General features: G+C 39.1%; 1 protein-coding gene across 1 annotated transcript in view; it reads right to left on the bottom strand.

The window, feature by feature from the left end:
* Positions 1–5,416: 5,416 nt before the first annotated feature.
* Positions 5,417–24,464, bottom strand: part of gabrb4 (gamma-aminobutyric acid type A receptor subunit beta4) — a 38,532-nt gene continuing 19,484 nt past the window's right edge. Inside the window, exons 7-11 of the mRNA XM_048229063.1 lie at positions 22,335–22,472; positions 17,191–17,343; positions 14,051–14,307; positions 12,248–12,337; positions 5,417–11,984 (exon numbers count right to left, since the gene is read on the bottom strand). Of these exons, the coding sequence (XP_048085020.1) occupies positions 11,631–11,984; positions 12,248–12,337; positions 14,051–14,307; positions 17,191–17,343; positions 22,335–22,472 (992 nt within the window). The 3' untranslated portion in view covers positions 5,417–11,630. The remainder of the gene's footprint in view (positions 11,985–12,247; positions 12,338–14,050; positions 14,308–17,190; positions 17,344–22,334; positions 22,473–24,464) is intronic.

Below are 24,464 nucleotides of genomic sequence, written 5' to 3'. Positions count from 1 at the left end.
GGCATTTGTCTGAGATTAGTGTGAAATAAAGTACAATATATTTGTTTCCTATGTGTGCCAAGTAAACATGTTGTTTTCTATATCTAATTAAAGCACCGAGCAGGCACCCAGAACCTTGTCTGTTATTGGAATATTCAAAGTGGTATCACTCTTGGAGCAGAGGCCCAGCAGAACTGAATAAATGCAAGATGCTCTTCCTTTTTCTGTGAATTTTTAAAAATGATTTCAGAAACAGATGTGGGGAGGATAACCTCATTATTCACAAAGATACACACAAAATGGATATCTTAGTATAAATAAGTCAAATATGAATACATAGAAGACAAAAAAAAACATGCTGTGTTGATCAGCATCATTTGATAAACTCAAAGCAGGGTCAGAGCCAAATCAAAATAGAGGTTTACATTAATTAACACACAAACTCAAAAGTGGTCTTGTAGTAAAACTAGATAACCATAGTTAGGTGTTAGACACATTGCTTTAGAACAATATTTAGTTGTAATAATAGTATGGAATGACATTTCAATTTAAATCTTTTTATGCTGAATCAGCGATAAGGCTCACAATTTATAGTCCATGCAGAGGTGATAGATATTGATGCAGATGTTCCTTTAAGCACACTCTAGATTCTGAAGACAAAGCCCTGGTTGCTTGGCATAGGATCTTTCCAGTCAGCCAGGGGTGTGTTTCCCAAAACCATGGTTGCAATACAATTTCCCATTGCTAACCAACTAACAGGACAAGGACATCCCTCGTATGTCAGGGGAATATACTAAACTTGAGTTTAGTTGTTCCACCAGCATACATGTATCTAGACCTGTATGTATCAGTGACCTATCGTGGACTAAGAAGGAAATGAAAGAGCCAACACTGAAAATCCCTGTAGGATCACATGGAATTGAATATTGGCCCTTTGAAGTGACACTTTCTCCAGGATCCATGCCTGCCACCTTTAAAATTAACTAAAGAGTGTGGCATCCTGCAGAGTTCCAGTGAGATCAAGTGACACCAATTTATACACACCAAAAAAGGCAGGTGTGTGTTATTTGAAATTCTCTTTTTATTGTAGAAAATATGAACATTCTTTTTTTTCTTGAAGAGGTTTGGTACACCTGAACCATACTATAATAAAACATTTATATTCAGGTAGTTGAAGTAGTTATAGTGTCATCTAGTGGCTATGCTCTGTGCTCTGTATTTTTACACATGCTCCAGTGAAGAACATCTGCCTCCGACTTTAAACCTCAGCTGCATTTTGTGCCCCAGGTGTTCAATGAAATAAACCTTAATAGTCAGGGTTTCATGGAGAATTGAGCAATGACAATTCAAGGTGGTGCACTAATCTAATGCTCTCTTCGTCAGATTCAGCAAATTACTCCCCACAGTCTTTTAGCTGATGGTTCTCTGTGTGCACTTACAAAATGAGAGAATCATAGAGACAAAACCAGTCAATAAACAGGTAGTTTCATAGATCACAGAAGGATCACAGAATTATAGCGGGATCATTTCAGCTAAAATATCTTTTGACCAGTATCACAGGGTGTACAGGCCCAATGTGGTGTAGGCATGCTCAAGATTCCCCAATACAACAGTAAAAACTCAAACTGGTGGTCATGCATTAAGTCTAAGTCATGAGGTCTTGATTAATAGGTCTTGTTTTCATGGGCTCTTGAGTCTTGATGCGTTTGTAGCTTCACATTAACATTTCACAGTTACAGCACTTGACAGAATTGAATCAACTGACCTACATAATATGGCAAACCATATACAGTATACTTGCCTTGCAGTATGATTGGTGACGTAATGTCGCTGTTTTCTATTTTTGTATCAGTTAATTTCCAAGGGGAGCATAACCAGCAGTGGAATTAAACTTTAGTTAGTACATTAAACCCTCATTGAATTCTTTTTGGAAGTACTGTAGACCTCTCTCGTGTCAGCGAAGTGCTGCAGACCCACTTGGGCAAAGCTGCCAAACAGGTAATGACGTCATATCTGGGCTAATCTTCACTCAATTAGCATAAAACTTGATCTTAGCGCTTAACTGGCATCCTGTTTCCATGGCAACTGTGCCCTGCTGGACCGCTTGGCTTCCCTATCGCTGCTTTAAATGAAATCCAAAAACGATGACACAAGAGAAGTAAAGGTGTTGAAGTGGTACTTGGTGAAAAGGAAGAAAACACATTAGGGCGTTGGTACTATAGTGGCTAAGGAACTGGGCTAGCATGCTGTGGCTGGAAAAGTTGTGGATTCATTGTGTGGCATGAATAAGACCTACTCTCTATTTCTGCACAGGAGGTCGTACCAAGTGAGTTGAGGACCCCACATCTGTCCTGGTTAAATGACCTGGGGTGCGTTTCCCAAAACCATAGTTGCTAACTTTGTTGGATGCAATACAATTTCCCATTGCCAACCAAGTTGCTAACAGGTTAGCAACAGCAGCAGGGTGTGCTTAATATGCATATTTAGCCTCTGTATTTTTTCTGTTTTTTTTTTTCATTTCTCCTGTAAGGCTTTGAGCATCAGCACTTCTACCAAGAACTAGCCAGATTTGCTAGAGATGAGGTAGCAGAAATGATGCTGGTAGCGGATATGCTGATTTGGAAACCAGTGGAACCAGTGCTCTTAGCCAGTCCATGGCCTCTGTGGTCCATGTGTGCTGTGTGCCCCATTCTCTATCCGTGGAGATTTAACCAATATCTACAACAGGATACTGCATCTGTCCACTCAGCTTACATCAGACAGGGTTACTGGCTCACTGTGGTGCACATCCACGATGCATATTTTCACATTGCAATCCACACAAGTCACAGAAAGTACCTCTGTTTTTTTCTTTCAAGGAAGCAGAAGTACACAGTTCTACCTTTTGATTTATTCCTGGTCCCAGCAGTTTCACCAAGTGCATGGTTGCAGCACTCATTCCACTCTGTCGTCAAAGAATTTGTATCCGGAGTTATTTCAATGACAGTAATATGTGACGATACAGAGGTGGTGCTGGCACATCTCCTCAAGTTAGGCCTGACACTGAATAAGGAGAAGAATTCTGACATGCCATCCACAACAGTAAAGTTGCTATAGAAGATCGGCCTAGGCTACTGCTGATCTACGAAGATGTTCGGCCCTGGAATGACCTGGTTGACGCGCTAAGCTATTGTTATCGTTAAAAAGAGTCGACAAGCGTTGTCCTTGCTTCAAAGTGTAAACCTTTGGGAAAAGTTCAAACTTTGGTAAAGTTGAATACTACTTGGCAGCTTAGGTTGTGTCACCACCTAGAACCACTGTGGTCCACATGAGAACGGAACACTGTGGTCCACATGAGAACGGAACACTGTGGTCCACATGAGAACGAAACACTGTGGTCCACATGAGAACACTCATGTTAGGGCAGCCGTGGCCTACTGGTTAGCGCTTCAGACTTGTAACCGGAGGGTTGCCGGTTTGAACCCCGACCAGTAGTCACGGCTGAAGTGCCTTTGAGCAAGGCACCTAACAAGTCACTGCTACCCGAGCACCGCTGTTGTTGCAGGCAGCTCACTGCGCCGGGATTAGTGTGTGCTTCACCTCACTGTGTGTTCATAAGAACGGAACACTGTAGCCCACATGAGAACAGTGGCTGCACCCAGATATGGCGCAGGCCATCTGGGTGATTTATGGACATGGACCTGTTTGTGTTCACGGAGGCAACCCCCTGCCAACTGGGATTCAATGATGGGCCCCAAAGAAACAGTGAGGGTGGATGCGCAAGCAAGCAAAAGGCCCCAAATTACCCTCCGTCCTCTCTTTTTTTCTTCTTTTACTAGCTGTACAGGCAATATTTATAGAGACTGTGAGCCATCATGCAGCTTGTAGCCCCAGACTGGCCACAAATTATCAATGGCAAATCTGATGACGTTGCTCGTGGGTTCTCCATGGTGTCCATCACTTATACAGGACTCGGTGGGGCAAGCTTGGGGCCAGCTTTGACACCTGAAGTCAGGTCTATACAAGCTACATGTCTGGCCCCTCGGCAGGAACAACCAGGCAGTCGCATCCAGGGTGTGTTAACAATTGCAGGCAGTTAGGTGACCTTCTACTAGGGTACTCTATGCTAGTCAGTAGGAAAGGCTTATTCACTGGTGCCATCCCAGACGGCTGGCCCAGTTACAGTTAGGGGCCTGGTGGAGCCTATGTCCACCACAGTCCCGTATTTTTCCCTCCATAGGATCTATGGATTGTGTTAGTGGCACTAGTTGGGACTTTGAGGCCTTTGAGCCTCCAATAGATTGTCCGATATATTTGTAGCTCCTCACCCTTTAAGACCACTTTCCTCCTGGTCATTGCTTTGGCAAGTAAACAAGCTTCATGCTTTGTTCAATGCCTGAGACTCAGTTTGGACAGCTCCTCCACCTCTCTCATGCCAACCCTACTTTCTTGCCAAGCGAATTTCTTGTCTTTCATATGAGAGCCATTAACCATCTATTGCTTTCAACACTCAACACTTTAACAAACCCAATCTGTGCATTGTACTGTAGTTACCCAGTCAGTACCCAGCCTTTTAGATGAAGAGACTGGGTTATGGGAGGGGTTAACAAATGGCCAGGTAGTTTCAAAGCAGTGGCTGATCCACTGTGTAGTCCAGATGATTGAGTTTGTCTATGGGGGATGGGATTCCCTTACCTCATCCATTAGGATTGTGGCCCACTCCACCCAGAGTGGCAGCCTCGTTGAGAATATTCAGAGGCACTTCATTGAAGGACACATTTTCAAAAGCAGACTGGGCTTCTACAGTAATATTTGCACATTTTATCGCCTTTGCAGCACTGATACAGGCCACCGAGCAGGGTGGAATTATATGTTCTATTAATTCCTAATGAGGACTGGTGACGTACTGTAGACAAGTGAATTGAGTGTGACAAGGAAAAAACAATTTGGGGCAAGTTATGCCAATCAAATTGTTGTCGGTTGTCCTTGATGATTTGACTGAAGTGACCTAATATGTTTGGTAGTTCAATCTCTTAGACCTTCTCCACATGCTACGGCATGGTCACACAGAACAAAGAGAGCATTTCACTGCATGTATCAGTACCATTAATGTGGCCTCTATTGAAGCTGTCTCTATCCTGTAGGTAGGAGGAAAGCATGATAAGACATATCCTTTGAGTTAACTTCTGTTGGTTTTGGAGCAGAGAAGATTTGGTAACACTTGACTAGACAGTATCGAAATGTATGTATGAACACATGACACTGTCATGACAAAAACCGAATGTCACTTAATAACAGAAGCGTTATGTCATATGTATATTTACATAACAGCCAGATAGCATTACATCCTTGAATTAAATGCATTGTATCTATGGCCATTATGTTCATTGTTCATACATAAAGAAAATTCAATATTGTAGTCCAAGAGCAACTGCAACAAACTTTGCCAATACCGTACTTTTCTCTGTAAGCCTTTATTTGTAAAAATCAGTTGGTTTAATTATAACCTTTTGTACCACGTAATGTTAACACTTTGTATTGGTAGAAAAAAAACATTTTGCTCAAACACATAGAAAAACTGATTGACACTCTTACATTAATTGGCACTGACAAAAATACAACCTTGTACTTTACAAATGTTTGAATTTATAAAGACAAATTAAACCGAAAACCACATTATATCAAAAAGAATATAACAAGCACAAATGAAAAACCTGATGAAAACAAATTTCACAGTAGAAAAAAAGATAAATATTACTTTTAGGGCATGGTTTACTGTAAATATAAATATATGTCATTTTGATGGAAAAACAACAGAAGTTACAATTACTAAAATAATACAAGGAATACAGGCAACTAGAAGTGAAATAAAAACCATACTCAGTGATTGAATGTTTAGTTCTTTTTCCCTTACATGTGCTTGACTTGCCTTGTTAAGTGAAAGTAAAGATCCTTTGTCTGTCTTCAATTGATCTCAACCTCACTGAGAAATAGGTTTCCTTTTGTATTACTTAGGAAAGTCAACTACTTCACTGAGACAAGTTTTCTTCTGTATTCTTTTACAATAAATCACTTTTACTTCACTTGGACCTAGGTTTCCACTTGTCCAGTTCCACTTGTTCTTTCACATGAAAAGTAATCTACATCCTGACATACCAATACCAATGTAAAACATGTATATCAATGACCAACAGTTTAACCCATAGTCTTCATTAAGACTGATGTTATCTCTATGCTACACCTTGCGGAAGGGTTAGTGAACCACAATATTTCCACACGCTTGTCATTTCCATGACAAATGGGATTCATTGCTTTTCTTTTCTCATATTTTTCTCACTGTAATGCTTATTTTTTTTTTTTTATGTCTGTCCATGATGCCTACATTGAGAAGAAACGGTTATCCATTTGTCTCATCTTCAAACTGATGTTAGGTGATACAGAGGTTCAAGATAGAAAAATATCAAAATAAACCTTTTCATGAAGGCATGCAAAACAAAACCAATATCTTAACTTTAGCCACTCGCCCTTTTTTCATAGGTTTTGTTTTCTGAAGGATTCTGGTGCTGCAAAAGCTGTTCATGCCATTATCAGTGATTCTAGCTGCTATTACAAACTGTTTTGTTTGGTTCATGCAGTAAGAAATATAAGTGAAAGATATATATTTACAGTACAATACACATGTAATTACACATATACACAAAAGGCAAGAAAATTCACATTGAAATCAATCATTCAACACATTTTTCACTTCCTACTCCCACATCATAAAACGAATGCTGTCAAGGAGAAACACAGTTAAATGTAAACAAAACCTCTTGCATCATGAAACAAGTTATGCAGGTAGTTAATTTTGCACAGTGTTGACATATGACATATGAATGTAAATTCATATGTGAGAGGACAGAGAAGAGAGATGGTTCTACTGACTGCGAGCTTGAATTCCCATTAAAAGACCACAGCTTTGCCCCTTCCCAAACAGAGCAAAAACAAACAAATAAACAACTCGGTACATATTTATCCACCTATCTTCACGTACATAAATAGAAATATTAATGATACCGACAAAATGGCCAGCTATAGTAAAATTGTTCATCAAAATTCAACCCAAAGAACCACAAAAACAAGGGATGTATGGAAATACAATATTTTTTTTTTTTTTGTAATGGCCCGTCCACTAGTGTTGCTAGTCTTTTTGCCCGTCCACTAGTGTTGCTAGTCTTTTTTGTAATGGCCTGTCCACTAGTCTGGCCTCCATCAAGACAATAAAGATGATGCTATCATGGCTTCCCTTGTCTGTTTTGGGTAGGAAATGACATGAAACAGAATTTAAACCCTTCTATTCTTGTGCTACCAAAGACTAACGTTACTGCAGATATTCCTGCTATCTAACTCCAAAGAATCCTGACAGTCCAAAAGCACATACCGGTAGTAAAACTTTGTTAACCATTGGGACATCTGAGTTTCACATAGCCTCTATTTGAGTATACATGAGTTTCTGTTATGAAAGACTTTATCTTGTCAATGGGTCAGGGTGTACTGGATCAGAGGTCTTTATCTTTCTATTCACAACATCACAAAATTCCTGTAAACTGATTTTAACAAAGGGATGGGAGAGTGAAGTAATGGATCTAATCTACAAAGATGACATAGTTCAAATTGTGTAGGACACAGTGGCCGTTCTTAGCATCAATAAACCAAGCCAAATGGGTTGTTGTTTATTCTAACTTTAACTAATCATCTTGGGTGGCAATGGTTGAGTGGCACACATACTGTATGCATCGCGGAGTTGGGCATTCTCTGAAACGATTTAGTTGCAGACTAATGGCCACATGAACTTGACTGACTAAAGCTAAATGGTCACAATGATTCCACCTCACTATTTCGCCACTCATCAGATAACATGGATGGATAGGATTTTCATGAAAGAACCAAATGAACCTTGTGCCAGACATCATCCAGCAATCCTAATTAAGTAATTAATAAATAATTATGTAAAATATTAACTTAAAGACAGACAGAAAAAATGAGTTGACTGTCATTAGTATCCCCAGTGACTAATTATTTTGCTTATGATGACAATCAAAAGCTGAATTTGACAGGACAATGAAGAATTCCATGAATGTTGGGCTTTACAGTTAATATACAGTGAACACCCAAACAAAACTGCTCTAAATCAGTTGTTTAATAGCCAAATTTGTAAAAGCCTATTTTGTGGATGTGCATCTTTATCTTCCTTTACACGTTTTATGTCTTCACAGTTATGGTCCCCAGATCTTATCTGCAAGGCTACTTTCATGTTTAGGACCATTAGGAGATGTTTTCACAACTTTGTACCAAATTACCTTCAACTCGACAAACGTACATTAATACCAATGACAACACTGAAATGTAATTTTTGTGGGTCTCATCCAGTATAAAAGTTCCTTAAGACTACAACATTCACTTCTTTATTATAACCAACTCTCTGATTTTCTTGATAAAACTTACTTGATATAAGGTGCACACCTCTAGATACACTCTGCAGTTGTTACAAGATTTTTGAAACACAGAGTGATGAGGAAAGATCGCTAGGCAAATTTTTGCTGCACAAGTGTTCCAAATGTCACAGTATGTCCGATTTCAATAAAAGCTTGTATGTCTATTAAGTCCCTACGGGTGTAATTAATTACAGGTTTAATGGTCAGCTCAATCCTTGACAGGAAGTTGTGTTAGTTGGAGGACACAACCACTTAAGTCATATGTGTGTTCAGTCTCAACTAGAGGTTGCACATCTCTCCCGTTCATTATTTCAATACACAGTCATCAGTATTCTGCTACATGGATGGGTGTGGCCATGTATATATGAAGGGTATTCATTTATATGACCAAGAGAGTGGACAGCAGTCACACTTATTAACACAGTTCCATACTGGTTTATCTTCTCCAAAAGAAAGAAGCTTAAAAAGAAGCATAAGATGCTTGATAAATTATATAAAAATCTCCCACACATGGAAACATACTTTATATATTGATTTGACGAAGGTTGAATGATCAATTCCCATGAGGTCACTCATTTTTTTTCATCTTAAAGGTGCAGTTCGTAGGATTTAGTGCCATCTAGCAGTAAGGTTGCAGATTGCAACCGACTAAATACCTCTCCTTTTTCAAATAGGAGAAGCGACAGTGCCATGGCTATCAGGTGCCATAAAAGCCCAACGCCCTCTCTAGTGCCAGCGTTTTAGTTTGCCTAATCTGTGCTACCGCAGAAAACATGGTGGCACAACATGGCAAACTCTGTGAAAGAAGACCTGCTCCCTATGTAGATGTGAAGTGATAATCCTTAGCTAAAGAGAAAACAATGTTTCATAGTTACATATAAGTGATAATTATAGACAAATGAAAACATAATTAGAAATATTACATTCCATTTTCAGTTAATAGATCACCCTAAATCCTACAAACGGCACCTTCAATATCTTTCTTCAATAATGTTGCAATATGAAACATAATTTTGCTGAAAATAATAACTTTTCAGTTCATGTTAGTTTTGTTACTTTTTACAATGCTAGCAACAATAAGTAGTTCTAAAGTTGCTAATACTCTAATCCTTACTTAACTCTTGATTGTGTAAAATCCACAGCTCACAGAGACTAAAAATTAGACGGACAAAATACTGAAAAAAAGCATTAGTTAGCACATGGGTGTAGCAATGCTGGGCCCAAGAGCCCATTAACACACATGAGACTAGGGGAGTGAGACCTGAGATTCGCTTGGCACTTGGTTTGGCGTGATATAGCGGTGCTCAAGAGCTCCATACCTTGTCCTCTGAAAGTTCCTACTTACACTTTCAGTGGCTAACAATCTCATATTCTGCCCAGATATTATAAGATAGTTCTCTCATGGCACTGCTCTATGAAGCAGGCTACAAGAAATAAAAAAAAGCCACTCAGATGGGGGCTGTCATAGATGCTGAGATTATCTCTTTCATGAAACAGCAGCAGTCAGATGAATTGAAGATAAAAGTGGTCAGGTGCCAAATACTGGTGAGTTACAAAGCACGGTTGAGGCTGAGAACAAAATACAACACAACAGGCACCACATCAAACATGTATTGTAGGCTTTTTGGTACTTAGTTCATGGCTTATATTGTATGCCTTCTTTTGCCAGGTAAAATCTAGCTTCCTGATTATTCTGCTGTCACTTTTTTGGGACACTATCCACAGAGCAGTGACATCAGGGGAATGGGTGTGTTGCTCATTCTTGTGTGTGAGAGGGTGTCAGAGGGCAAAGTTAAGTGACCTACCACTATCTCTTTCTGAACCTACTGAAAGACAAAGTAAGGACACCTCTCAGTTCAATTTCAGTTTCAGGCACATTTAACAGGGACTCTAACACCACCTAACATTCTTAAGGTATGAAAGTATGTTAAGAGTGTCACATAAAAACAGCATTTGTATTCCCTGTTTTGAACTGCAATATATTTTGATATACCTTATTCATGTTGATTTCAGAATTTCTGGCCAAAGGTCCAAGAAAATCGTTCTTCCACTGCCGTCCTAAATACCAAGTAAACTTCCCTGAACGTTCCAATCACATAAATAAAAACAGACAATACTATAATAGACGATACTGCATCAGGTCGATAGTTTCAGGCTCCAGTGCAGATCACGGCAATACTGGTGCCAATCATGATACCAAAAAGGATACTGAATTACAGAAAACTAAGCTGTGTATGGTTTTTGTAACAAATAGGTTTAAACGAATAAGACATTTAAGGTCTTATTAATGCTACTGAAGGTTTCCATGACACTATTCTTAGCACAAACATTAACGGTTCATGATAGCGTACTCAAATACAGCCAGAGGCACTGGTCCATGAAATTTTCAAAAATCAAAAACTAAATATGAAGAAAATAAATAACGGAAAAATAAAGGAAACGTTTCATCAACAGGCTTGGCGTAACCAGACTTGCTCAATGTTAGTCTATGTCACTTTTTAGTTGCAAGGACATTTTGGACCAAATTATAAGTCTTTGAAAAAAAAGCTACCAACCAAACAAACGTCATAGCAAACAATACGTAAACCATATGTCGTTAGCTGTACAGAGTGGGGGAAAATAGATGTAGAGCTCCATGTCTTTTCCATAGGAAATGGGATTGGCTGAGGGCTTGAGGTCTGACTTGACTATTGAAAGGACGGGGGAAAAGATTCTGCAAAAAAAAAAAAAAATTTCTTCTTTTTTTTGATTTCATGAGCCAGTCAGGACTGCAGATTACTGTGAACATTAATAAAAGCCAGCGATACTCTCCAATATGTCCTTTTTGTTTGTTTCAAATATTTTTCTCAAGATCTTTCTTTTCTTTTAGCAAAAATACCATGCAGTCAAAAGTTCTCAGGCTCCTGAAAGGGATTGTATCTTTTTTCAGCTTCATCCCAGAAATAAAAAAAACAAACACTCAAAATGTTTTTTTTTTTTTTCATAATTATTCTTAAACATTCAAGTCGTTATATTAATAGTAGTTTTACACAAGTCTTTTTGACACACAAATGTGTGTAAATATATATATATAAATATATAGAAATATGCATATACATATGTATCAATGTTTTATGTGTATACACATTTTTCAAATTGTATCAAACCCAATTAAATGTGCTCTCAAAATATCACCCATGTTTCCTGGGATGCATATCAATTCACATAGTACAACCAGTAGATTAGGTTGAAGAATCCAAAGGTGATGGGAAATATTACCCGGGACCACTTATCAATCGTGCTGACATCCGCCAGGTTTGGAATTTTGAGCTTCAGCTTCGATGAGCGCCTGCGTAGTCGACAATTAGCTCGGCTCCGCATGGCTGTACGATCCAGTGAATGGTGACTGTAGCCATCCCTGGATGCCATGGGCTTGCGAAACTGCACACCAGTACTCTCGAAGGACATGACAGAGTTGCGGGAGTCGCCTACGTTACTCCCTACATCTGATGGCATCACCTCGTTGTTCATATCAAGAGTGGTGAGAAGAATATTTCCATATGCGTCAACCTTTGAGGAAAGGGGCAAAAAACACTTACAATCTAAGACTAAAATTCATGTTTTGCATGATCAAACACACCAAACAAACCTAGAAATATTTTCATCTCATTAGTAATATCTTGTTCAATCATAAACCTTTACATTAATAGTACAGTAACAGTACATCTTCAAAAAGATATTTTTTATGTGAAACGGTTAACATAAATGTGTAGCATTGAACAACAAACCATACAGTGATTTATAGCCCAGCTATAAGTCCTTCGAGTACATACCCCAACTTTTCTTTGCTCCTCAATATAGAGATTTCTCCGCTGTGCGTATGACCTGAGGGTGTTGGATTGAAATGGTGCTGAAATAGAATCCTTTGAGGAGAGACAAATTCAGGAGAACATTAAAACCATTAAAAACGAGACAGTCAAGCACATTGTCCTCACTTGTTTTTAAAAATAAATCAATGTATGAACATGAAAACATATTTGACGGCCAGCAGTCTGCCAGCATATACAACTATTAATACAATTTGCCTTTATGGATGAATACATTTATACTGCAGGAGCATATAAATGATGGCCAAATAAGCAATAGGGTATAGACTTCTGAATTTGATTGTCACAACACCGAAACTACTTCTGGACATCTGGAATCTAGGGCATGCGTGGAAACTAGGAATGCAATCCTGAACATTTTTGATTTTCCTGTGCAGTTACAGTACAAGATAGGGCTTAACTGAATGTATTGCAACTAACATTTAAAACCCCTCATCGGCTTCATCAAGGTCATATCACCCAGCACTAGTATATAAACATGTAAATGTAGAAAAATGTGTATGCAGGGATTCTGTTCTGTTAGCCGGCATTTACCAGTGTTGCCTGAAAAAAGACTAAATGCCGGGAAAATAGCCTGGTGAGACTGCACTAAGTTATTATGTCAGACTTGCCTATAAGGATTTTGATTATGTAAACAGAATGGACGGAAGATGAAAACCGGACATAAGTAGGGTTTTTATAGACTATAGAATGGTAAGTAAACTTGGCCCCAGGCCCCCATAGCTTAGCAGGGTTACTAACTATCTGGGGGCCTTTTCACGTTTGTGCCAAGGGGCCCAGTCACTCATAATTCGTCCATCTTTAGTACTTTAGTTTCACGTCTGTTTGTTAAGCAGGACAGTTTGAATATTTGAATACTTTTTAACTTCTCATGACAACAAGCTGCCATTTCAACAAGTCTATGTGCAGACTTAGGTAAAACCATTTTGTGCAGACAAACCATTTTTTCTCAAATAAAATCTTTTGAGATCGACTCCCTGTACTGTTAATAATGGCTTGTGAACAGATTGAATTTGTGTGTTAAGTGGAGAATTCTGTCCGATAACAGTATAGTGGCGAGCGCAGCCACTCAATAATTGAGATGAACACACATAGTAGTGTCTCGTAAGGATCCTGTTTATGTTGCACAGCATTTATAGTGACATTTTGAGTCTGTAGAGGCACAGTCACAGTCTGCCCCCATAGCATAGCTTTGTTGCCGCCTGATTTTTTTCTTTGTTTTGTTTTGTTTTGTAATCGGCTGGAGTTCTCCTTTAAGACATCACCAATTTATCACTGTCTCAGAATCAGACTTTATTTTGGCATCAATCCCTCGACTGTCCTCAGTTGCGCTCTCAAACAGCAAGCAATGGATCAATCAATGATGGTAAAGTTCTTTGGTTCTCTGCTAGTTGCCTTTTAGTGTCTAGTACATTTCAGCACTTCACATCACTCTTGATTTTGGGTTTGCTTTAGTAAAAAGAAAGTGTGTACACAATAAAGCCAAATATGTCCTCCACAAATGCAATATACAAATAAGAAGTTGGAAAAAAATCAACACATGCACAACATCACTGTTTCTTTTTAAAGAAAATTTTACATTTTGTCAGGCTGAATGCAGCACATTTCAAATGGAAATTTGAAGAGTTTGGTTCCAAAAATGCTATATCTCAATTTTTAAAAACATTAAAAAGTCATAAGTGGAATTTATACTGTCCAGTCCAGACATTTTCAACAGAGATAGAAAGACATTCCTGCTACTGTACATACCTGGTCTCTCATGCGTTTCTCCTCATAGCGTGGACGCTCATTGTTGGCTTTATTGAACCGCTCATGGATCTTCTTCTGTGTCTGAGGACCCCGGCCAAAGAAGACATAATTCACAAAAGCGTACTCAAGAAGTGCCAGGAACACAAAGACAAAGCAGCCCATGAGGTAGACATCGATGGCTTTCACATATGGGATCTTTGGAAGTGTCTCCCGCAGGTGGGTGTTGATGGTTGTCATGGTGAGCACCGTAGTAACACCTACAGCAGAAAAACAAATGTTGATCCGAGTAGCTTCAAAAGTATTTGGTTTGTTATGGATTGTAAGCTGTTATTCAAAACCATTCCCAAAGGCTAATCCTTTGTTGCACACTCAAACCAGTTTATCACTGCATGCCATCATAACCTTAGAATCACTCTACAGCACTCTACATGTTAGACAAAAACAATGGCAAATGAAACAGGGAAGCTACCATAGACCTAATTATAAATGGCCTGAACTCCATTCCTAACCATGTATTTCAGCTGTTCTCTTAAAATAGCTATGCAGTGCACCCTCTAACAATGAATAAGGAGCAAACTATAACAAAGAGAAGGTACTGTATCCATTAGGGTTGGGAATTGCCACAGAGGTGATGATTACAAGACTTGCAATTTGATTTTGTGAAACAGAATTTAGATTTCTTTCTCCCATATATTATGATTTGTATATCTGGTGCAGTAAACCATTCTAGGCTCTGACTTTCTTTTTCAAATTTCACTGTGAGGCAAGAGAAGACCAAAGTAATGCAATGTTGTCAAAGTAATCACATGCACGAAAGTCAAATTGGTGCAAATAAATACATGCTGAGACATCTGGCTACACTGTATCAATTTTTCTCCCACCTTAGTATAAGTATATATACTCTTTTGATCCCGTGAGGGAAATTTGATCTCTGCATTTATCCCAATCCGTGAAACACACACAGCACACAGTGTACACACAGTGAGGTGAAGCACACACTAATCCCGGCACAGTGAGCTGCCTGCATCAACAGCAGCGCTCGGGGAGCAGTGAGGGGTTAGGTGCCTTGCTCAAGGGCACTTCAGCCGTGCCTACTGGTCGGGGTTCGAACCGGCAACCCTCCGGTTACAAGTGCTAACCAGTAGGCCACGGCTGCCCCGTACCTTAACTGTGCATACACAATTGTACAGGCAAGGATATCACCACACATAAACTTAAGATTTTTAGCAGATGCTTTTGTCCAGTGACAAGAAGTAGAGATGGATTGTGTAAAAACAGCATAATACTGTATTTAAATGCCAATATCCTGGAGGTGGATATCCCAAACATGTTTGGTCTTAAAAGTCCTGAAAAGTCGAGTCTTTATCTTGATGAAATTGTTGATATTTGAAAAAAAAAAAACATCATAAAGATGGTTTCAATATTAATTTCGACTGTATTGCAAAATCTTTACATAGACATTTTATGAGGAACATACAAAAGGAGCCATTTTTTTTATTATAGATTTCTTGACTGACGCACCAATTTACCTGATTATTCAAAATAGCTCAGTTCCATAATATTTATAGAACAGGATTTGCAACAACAGAGTCAAACAACAGGAAGAATGAATGACATATTGGGATGACGTGCAAAATAAAACAACCAATGATGAGAGTGCAAGAAGTACTGTAGGCTACAATTTACATTTTAGATACAGTAGTATGCCTATCCTATGTGTGTCAGCCTAGGTAAAAACCCATCAATTGTGTGTCTTTTAAGTATATATATTTAGTATATATAGTATATATTTGGGGCTTTTTGCCTTAATGCAGTTAGGACAGTTGAGAGTGAGAGGAAACAAGTGGGAGAGAGAAAGCTTAGGAAATGACCACCACCTGAAAACAAACTGGGGTCCCCATGGGCACTTGGACCTGTATCGGGATGTTAAACTGGGGTTCCCATGGGCACTTGGACCTGTATCGGGATGTTAAACTGGGGTTCCCATGGGCACTTGGACCTGTATCAGGATGATACCACCTGCACCACAGCTCCCCTGATTATTCATCTTCTTGATGTGCAATCTTTATCCTAATGGCACTTTACAGTATTAGGACACAAAGGAGACTATACTCTGCAAAGGAGACTATGTTTTCAGTGCAGTAACCCTGGTAACTCCAGAGGAGTGCCAGCTTCAGTTGCATGACAGCAGAAGAAGCACATCATGATTTTACGATTTAGTCACTTTTCACAACATAACAGAAACTTGATTTAATCCCAATAACGCAATATATTGCCCATCCCTACTTGCATTTGAATGTTTAATTTAAACAGTTGCGTCATCTCAGTTCTGGGACTGCATGCAGAGACCTTGTGCAGGAACCAGTGATAACCCTAGATTATTTTTAATCCTCCAAAGTGAAAATCTTTAATTCCATGCTGTGGATAAAGTATAAGTGAGAACAAGGCAAGAGGTTACTATAAGACTAAATATAGTCTTGCTAATCTGAGAACCATATTGGCATATATAGACCCTTTCAACAATAAAAACAAAAATAATGCTTAAACGTTCTATTTGGTTCCCAATCTACTTCCTCTGCATTAAGATAACATATGGAATGTTAAAACGGAAGCCTTGTGGGGCCAACTATGATGCTGATAATGGAACTCTCTTGAAAGGGTCTATAAGACAAAAAAGTGGATGTTGGAAAGATCCAGTCGGTAAGTATCACTGTCTAGATCCAGGTTCCCAAAGAGCAGATCTCAAATTGAGCAAACATGCCCAATGATGGGCTGTGAAGGGGGAGTTTGTGGTAGCACTCATGCTTTATCAAGTCAGTGGGGGCTATGCACTCTCCCTTTACCTGCTCCTCACTGGTCTTGACATCATACAGAGAATTGCATTGTCTGGTAGACCACATCAACAAAGAAGACAAAACATTTATCAATAAAATATGTCTAATTCAATAAAATTCTCAAAAATGCTATTTGACACTATTAAATTCTTTGGCTTATTTTTTTTGCACAGCAGCACAATGTGCTTTAAGAGTTGCTGTTTTGTTACAAGGCAATAGGACAAAAGTTGTATTTACTCTACTTAGTACAATTACTATGACATTGTAAAATCACAGTGACTAAAGGAGCGGTACTAAGCACGTTACCTAGGGCCACACGAGCAGCGGACGCATCATAATTGATCCAGAAGGAGACCCAAGAAAGGATGGTAATCAGAATGGAGGGCATGTATGTCTGCAGGATGAAGTAGCCAATGTTCCTCTTGATCCTGAAACTCAGGGAGAGCCGGGGATAAGAACCTAGAAAGACAGAGAAAAGGAAGACAATTTTTAGAGGCAGAACAGGCAGATGTCCAGCCATGTAGCCGAAATCATCGGCTGAGTTGGGGAGTTGGGGTGAATAGTTTAAAGGTTGTGGTGAATAGAGAGAAAATGATAGATAAAGATGATAGGATACAGTTTTATAACACCTATAGTACTTGCAAATTTGCAACCCAAAATCATCTAACACCAGCCAGCTTGTTAGCTTGATAAGCAAGTCTTTTTCATTATCAAGCTTGTCTGTGTCAGACAGGGACATTTGTGGAGAGTCTTTGCAGGGTTGAAAAATGTCTTTCTATTTACACAAAAATTGAGGAAAAGTTTAGAAAATGGGGTTCATAGTTTTACATCCTCACACAAACTGCACATTAATAAAATATTGATAACTAATAAGTTAAAATTAATAATGGCAATTTTATTGAAGTCCAAGGTCATTGGAACAAAGGGACTTTATATATACATAGAGAGAGAGAGAGCAAGTGTAAGAGAGAGAGAGAGAGAGAGAGAGAGAGAGCGGGTATAAGAGAGAGAGAGAGAGAGAGAGAGAGAGAGAGAGAGAGAGAGAGAGAGAGAGAGAGAGAGAGAGAGAGAGAGAGAGAGAGAGAGAGAGAGAGAGAGAGAGAGAGAGAGAGAGAGAGAGAGAGAGAGAGAGAGAGAGAGAGAGAGAGAGAGAGAGAGAGAGAGAGAGAGAGAGAGAGAGAGAGAGAGAGAGAGAGAGAGAGAGAGAGAGAGAGAGAGAGAGAGAGAGAGAGAGAGAGAGAGAGAGAGAGAGAGAGAGAGAGAGAGAGAGAGAGAGAGAGAGAGAGAGAGAGAGAGAGAGAGAGAGAGAGAGAGAGAGAGAGAGAGAGAGAGAGAGAGAGAGAGAGAGAGAGAGAGAGAGAGAGAGAGAGAGAGAGAGAGAGAGAGAGAGAGAGAGAGAGAGAGAGAGAGAGAGAGAGAGAGAGAGAGAGAGAGAGAGAGAGAGAGAGAGAGAGAGAGAGAGAGAGAGAGAGAGAGAGAGAGAGAGAGAGAGAGAGAGAGAGAGAGAGAGAGAGAGAGAGAGAGAGAGAGAGAGAGAGAGAGAGAGAGAGAGAGAGAGAGAGAGAGAGAGAGAGAGAGAGAGAGAGAGAGAGAGAGAGAGAGAGAGAGAGAGAGAGAGAGAGAGAGAGAGAGAGAGAGAGAGAGAGAGAGAGAGAGAGAGAGAGAGAGAGAGAGAGAGAGAGAGAGAGAGAGAGAGAGAGAGAGAGAGAGAGAGAGAGAGAGAGAGAGAGAGAGAGAGAGAGAGAGAGAGAGAGAGAGAGAGAGAGAGAGAGAGAGAGAGAGAGAGAGAGAGAGAGAGAGAGAGAGAGAGAGAGAGAGAGAGAGAGAGAGAGAGAGAGAGAGAGAGAGAGAGAGAGAGAGAGAGAGAGAGAGAGAGAGAGAGAGAGAGAGAGAGAGAGAGAGAGAGAGAGAGAGAGAGAGAGAGAGAGAGAGAGAGAGAGAGAGAGAGAGAGAGAGAGATGTTATGTATAAAAACAACATATTTATTGTGTAAATAAAATACAGAACTGAATACAGAAAACTGTTCTAACTTGATATATGATATGAGATGACCATGGTTATAAAACTGGTTATAAAAGTACCTCCACCATTCTAGGATAAATGATTTTAAAGAATTAGGCCTACATTAAAAACTAACCATCCAAAAACTGATTATATAGACAATGACAAGAGAGTTAAGACAGAGCCATAGGTGGTGAGAGTTCTCATGAGATATTTTGATGAGATAGTGTGAGGGGGATTCAATCCAGCAGAAGATCAGGAAAAGGAGAAGGGGGAAGAGAGCAAATTAGCTAGCGGGTAATGGGTAGCGAAGGGTAATGCAGGCTAGACTCTTGCAAACAAAAAAGGAGAGTGCATTAGCAATAGAATTTGAATTACAAGGAATATATACAGCAGACAAGATGAAATTACAGCTGACGCTGCCAGGTCAAACGTCTCATGATTGACATAATTAAGAAAGAAGATGACCGTCCTTTGTTAATTATTGCCACAGCAGTGGCTCTATCAGAGAAAACAGTGATGCATTTCGGCAAGTGTCCCAAAAATCATGCTGGATGGCTTGATCTACTGTAGCGTAATGAAGTGAAAACACTTCCAAAGGAATCATTCTATTTCTCCATCTAAAGTTACAGAATATGCAGCTGACAAGTCATAAATCGACATTTCCTTTACAGAGTGCTAGCAAATGATCACACCAATAGGATTCACTTAAGAACAGGACATAAGAGGGAAGACAACTCATTCAAACAGTTAACCCTGATGCAATCCCTTTTTCAACAACTTATTCCACAACATGACATGACAACATTTTAGAGCTGAGTGCATATTCCGTGACTCATTTGTCTTAGACAGGAGAGAAAGGACACTGACCCAAAAATTCAGCATTCGGACAGTAATGACATGATTAACAAAATAGGGACCAGGATGAGAGAAGACATAGTGTATGTGTGTGAGAGAGAAAGACAGAGAGAGAGAGCGAGAGCGAGAGTGAGAGAGAGAGAGAGAGAGAGAGAGAGAGAGAAAGAGAGAGAAAGAGACATATTCGGTGGGGGTTGTTGAAGGACGGAGGGTTGAAATTTCTCTAAGGGAGGGACTTGTGGTCTATGGTGGAGTGAAAATCTCTCAGAAATGTTGCTCTGACTCATCTTTCAATAATCTGACACATCAGACAACGTTGTCATTGCCTGTAGGGATTTGATGTCCTTCCTTTAGTCACTGAAGAACTCTTACTAAAATTATTTCTAAACAATATCTCTAATGTTAAAGACCCCACAGAGGTCATTTAATTCAGATGGTGATGCATTTCAAACTAAAACTAAAACTTTAGGTAAGAGAAGAAGAGAGAATTAAAGGAACCATATGTAAGAAATGTATTTCAATTAATCATAAAATGGCCCTGATATGTCACTAGACATTAAGAAATCATGTTAATTTCAAATACTTATATCACTGACAACAGTAGTCCGGCCAGGATATTGTCATTTAAAAAGTGAAGTTGCAGCCCTCAACTGATGTTGATGTTGTTATGTTGTGTTTTGGCCTGATGCGCCACCCTGCACCTATCTACTAATCACGAAGTAAGTAGTGTTTCGGCATCCGGGTTTCCAGCTCTGCCAGTCAGGAGGGAGGGGGAGGGGATACACTGCTCTACAGTAATTTGAAAGTGATTGCAGTACCAGTTTTAGCCACAATCTTACATACGGTTCCATACGGTTCCTGAGAAATCTGGTGACTTTTCATATCGCTACCCTTCTCGAGGTCACCGAGTACTGCTGGTACGAAAAAAAAAGAAAAGAGAGTTGCTGCACCCAACAGTTTGAGCTTCCAGGCAGCTACATTGCTACACTCTGGGGCATGTATGTGAGCCCCCCATGAACATGCCCCCAGAGTGTAGCGCTGTAGCTGCCTGGCAGCTTTAGCTGTTGCTTGATGGTCTTTTGGACGCCCACCATGGACGTCAAGGCAACGCTGCCACCGTCGACTTCAAGGCACCTAACCCTAATCCTTGCCTAACCTTAGTGCCTTCCAGGCTGCCTTGAAGTCGAAGGTGGGAGCCCAAAAGGCCATATAACCTACCGCTTGGCAGCAGCAACTCAAGCTAAGTAAAACCGATTGTTTTTGGGGGGGGGGTTTCATACCGACAGTACTTAGTGACCTTGAGAAATGGAGATCTATGTGAAAAATTGCCGGATTATAAGCAGCGATTTTACTGTATACATAAAAAATATTGTCGAGAGTTATCGAGTGGCAAATTGTTGGATACTGTCTCTCTTTTATATCAAAATTAACACAAGAACATGAGGGTAGTATCATGCCACACAGTCTACAGTAATTTTCTGTGTATTAGCCGCATCGTGTATAAGCCGCAGGACAGTGTTTTATGCAAATTAAAAGAAACAAAACCATATTAATACCATATTAACTGCCCCAGTGTATTAACCTCTTAGCTGAAGAAATTTTGCAAAATCAATGTATAAGTCGCGGCTAATAGCTGGGAAATTACTGTACAGATTAGTTTTGTAGAACACTTCTACAGAACAGAAAACATATAGCCGAATGTGTTATTATGTACAGTATGTATGTATGTCTTTTGTATCATTTGTATGGTACAGTTTCTCAGTATGGCTATAGGCTGCCAGACACACTGAATGTGTACCAGCAAACTGAAACTCTTTCTAAATTATATTTATTATTGAAATCAGTGTACTATTATAATTTGAAAGGTTGATGCTCAAAAGACTGAAAAGGAAAGAATAAAAAAAATTAATGGGCTCAAAATGTAATGCCAGGCATGACCAATTGGATAACTCTGCCTTCCCTTAAAAACCCTAAATTGTGATTTTCGTGACATCATTCTACTACACCCTCAGACAGCTTGTCAGACGAACATCCCCACAAAGGTTACTTCTTTAAATAGCCCTGTTAGTCGTCAACTTACAATTAATTACAGGAGATTATGACAACATTAGCATTTGTGCACTTTCAGCTCTACTCTCTCCAAGCTGGCCAAGTTCTGCAGACATTATCCACCAAGCTGTGAACTTACTGCGCTGCTAAAACCTTTTCATATAACCTAATTTAGAAACATATATCCAGTCAATTAAACCAAAGAGGCTGCATTACTGGAAGATGCTGAACAAAATCGCATCTAATGTGACCAAGATAAAAAAGATGAGGTTCTCTAAATAAAATATCTGATCATTACATGGCTATTTCGTTTAAATTAAGAGAGACACTATTAGGATTGGTTTATTAAAACAGGCAGAAATATGAAGAACAAGGCTTCATTGCATATCTCACAATGTCATGAACTTGTGTGAGAAACACATTGTACTAAATGATTTGGATGCTCATTACTAAGTGGGGTCAATCAAACTATTGTGATCGTTCACCCGGGATCTATGGACAGTGTGTCTTATTGATTCAGGAAACCAGCCAGCACAACTTACCAGTGGTGAACTTCACCTCTCTGGATACCAGCCGTAATTCTATGATAGAGAACTGTGGGAGCTCTAACTTATCCACCCCTGTTACAGCGGTGTCACCTCCTTGCCAGAAGAACACAATATCATCGGTAGTGTATCCATCTGTAAAATAGCAAAAATACATAGGGAGATAAATAGCCTAGACTGATTTTTACATCTTTCCATAGGATTTTTGAAGAAATCTCCAACGGTTGCACTCTCCTTCATGTTCAGTATTTGTTTAGTAGTAGTATTCTTGTACTCATATACATATACCATTACAAATAAAAAATATTTTCTTGAGACCAAATTCCATAGGTAGCACCAACACAGTACCAACAAATAAAACCTTGGGTTCTTAATGTATTTAATGAAAGCAGAAGAAATTCATTGCAGACAGACTTTTTGCTCTGTGACGGGCTTTGCGTGTCAACGAAATTAGGGCCCTATTCGCTGCTGTGCCAATAGCTCTTTTGTAAATTATTTTTTGGACATGTTGGGCCGCAGTGCTTGTTGATCCAGGCGGACACAATCTAGACAATAATCATATTTATGTATACAGTGGACGGTTCTGAGCACTAACAGAGGAATTATTCTGGAGACTGCATGGGATGTATAACATCCACAAAAATGGTCACACCAAATGCAGCAATAAGATCTTCATATGCCGATGAACGTGAAAGCCCCCCAAAAAGATGCTGCAGTTTAATTTTTTGAAAAATGTTAACATCCATAATGCCAATAAAATGTGATGGTATGGTATGATGTGAATGATTACATGAAATTTGAGCATTTGCTATTTTTGGCTGATGAATGTAAATGAGACAAAATGCACAAAAAAAGAATGTTATCATATCAAGGCATTTCACTGGCGTTATGGATGTGACAAAAAGTCCAATTTTCGTGGAATTGACCTGTAACATTTTATCTGTACCATTCTATTTCTAAAAACAAAATGTGAGTAGGCTATTTGGAATGTGACAAATGGGTACAAAATTAAGATTCTCCACCATACCAGTGGTGTTTTTCCTTTTATTATGATATAACTGTTTATAGGATGGGTGATTTACAGCCAACTGTGGCTTTTTTCAGAATAACATTAGTTTGAATGTTCATACGTAAATGTGTATTTCTTGCTGCTGGGTTACAAAAGGGGGTTTCAATATTTCACCAAATATAATATACCGATGTCTCAATAATATCAAAGGCCAGGATGTTTAAACGTACATTGTTTGCAGATCTATGCTCATCAGCTCAATAATCTCAGTATTATACATTCAGGACACTTTCCATGTTCTCAGCAAGCTACTTTATCTGGCACACAAATGCTCAATATATTTTTCTCTAGACTAATACAATATAATCAGCCTACTATATGTAAGGGATAATGGACGACATGGCGTTCAGTTCACAGAAAGTAATGCACATTTGAGGTTATTCTACGGCCCGGCATGCTAGCATAAGGGCTGTTACACCTCGTAAGAATTTTAGAATGAAAACAGTCAGAAATGGTCTTAACTGTCACAATACAAAAGTAGGCTAAACAATTGTAGTGCATCTGATACAGTTCCATGGGGTCATAATGTTATGTTTTTTGTCCTTTTAGGCCTTCATAGATGATATTTCACCCATAGATTATATGGACACTCATCACAGTTGTTAAAAGCTATAAATTCACCATTTGAGGTTGTTGGCCAACTTGAATGGCAATGAAATGTCATTGCCACCATGTTGATACAAATAAACATTTCCATCAGTCTTAGTTTCATTTCAGAATGCAAATCAGGAGTTAATCCATCCTCATATATAAACAAATATCTTATTCAACATAAAGCAACTTTTAGGCTTAAAATGTGTAAAACACATTTGTAGTTACTGTTCCTACTACTTGGCGAGTGCAGGGAGAAATACCCCAAGTTACATATTCGTTCATATCAGGAAAACCTGCAAAAAAGATCAAATGTGTAACCTTGCTTATTTGAAATGTTACCCTCTGTATGGGCTTCAGCATGACATTTTTCACAGATTATCGAATTCATACTGTGTAATTTATTAATTTATTCTATGTTTTATCACTAGTTTTATGAGCATTGTAACCTTTCCTGGCTTGTGTCT

This window comes from Alosa alosa, chromosome 20, assembly GCF_017589495.1.
Source record: "Alosa alosa isolate M-15738 ecotype Scorff River chromosome 20, AALO_Geno_1.1, whole genome shotgun sequence".
Taxonomy (NCBI): Eukaryota; Metazoa; Chordata; class Actinopteri; order Clupeiformes; family Clupeidae; genus Alosa; species Alosa alosa.
Note: the sequence above shows the minus strand (reverse complement) of the source record. Positions and strands in the feature narration are given on the sequence as shown.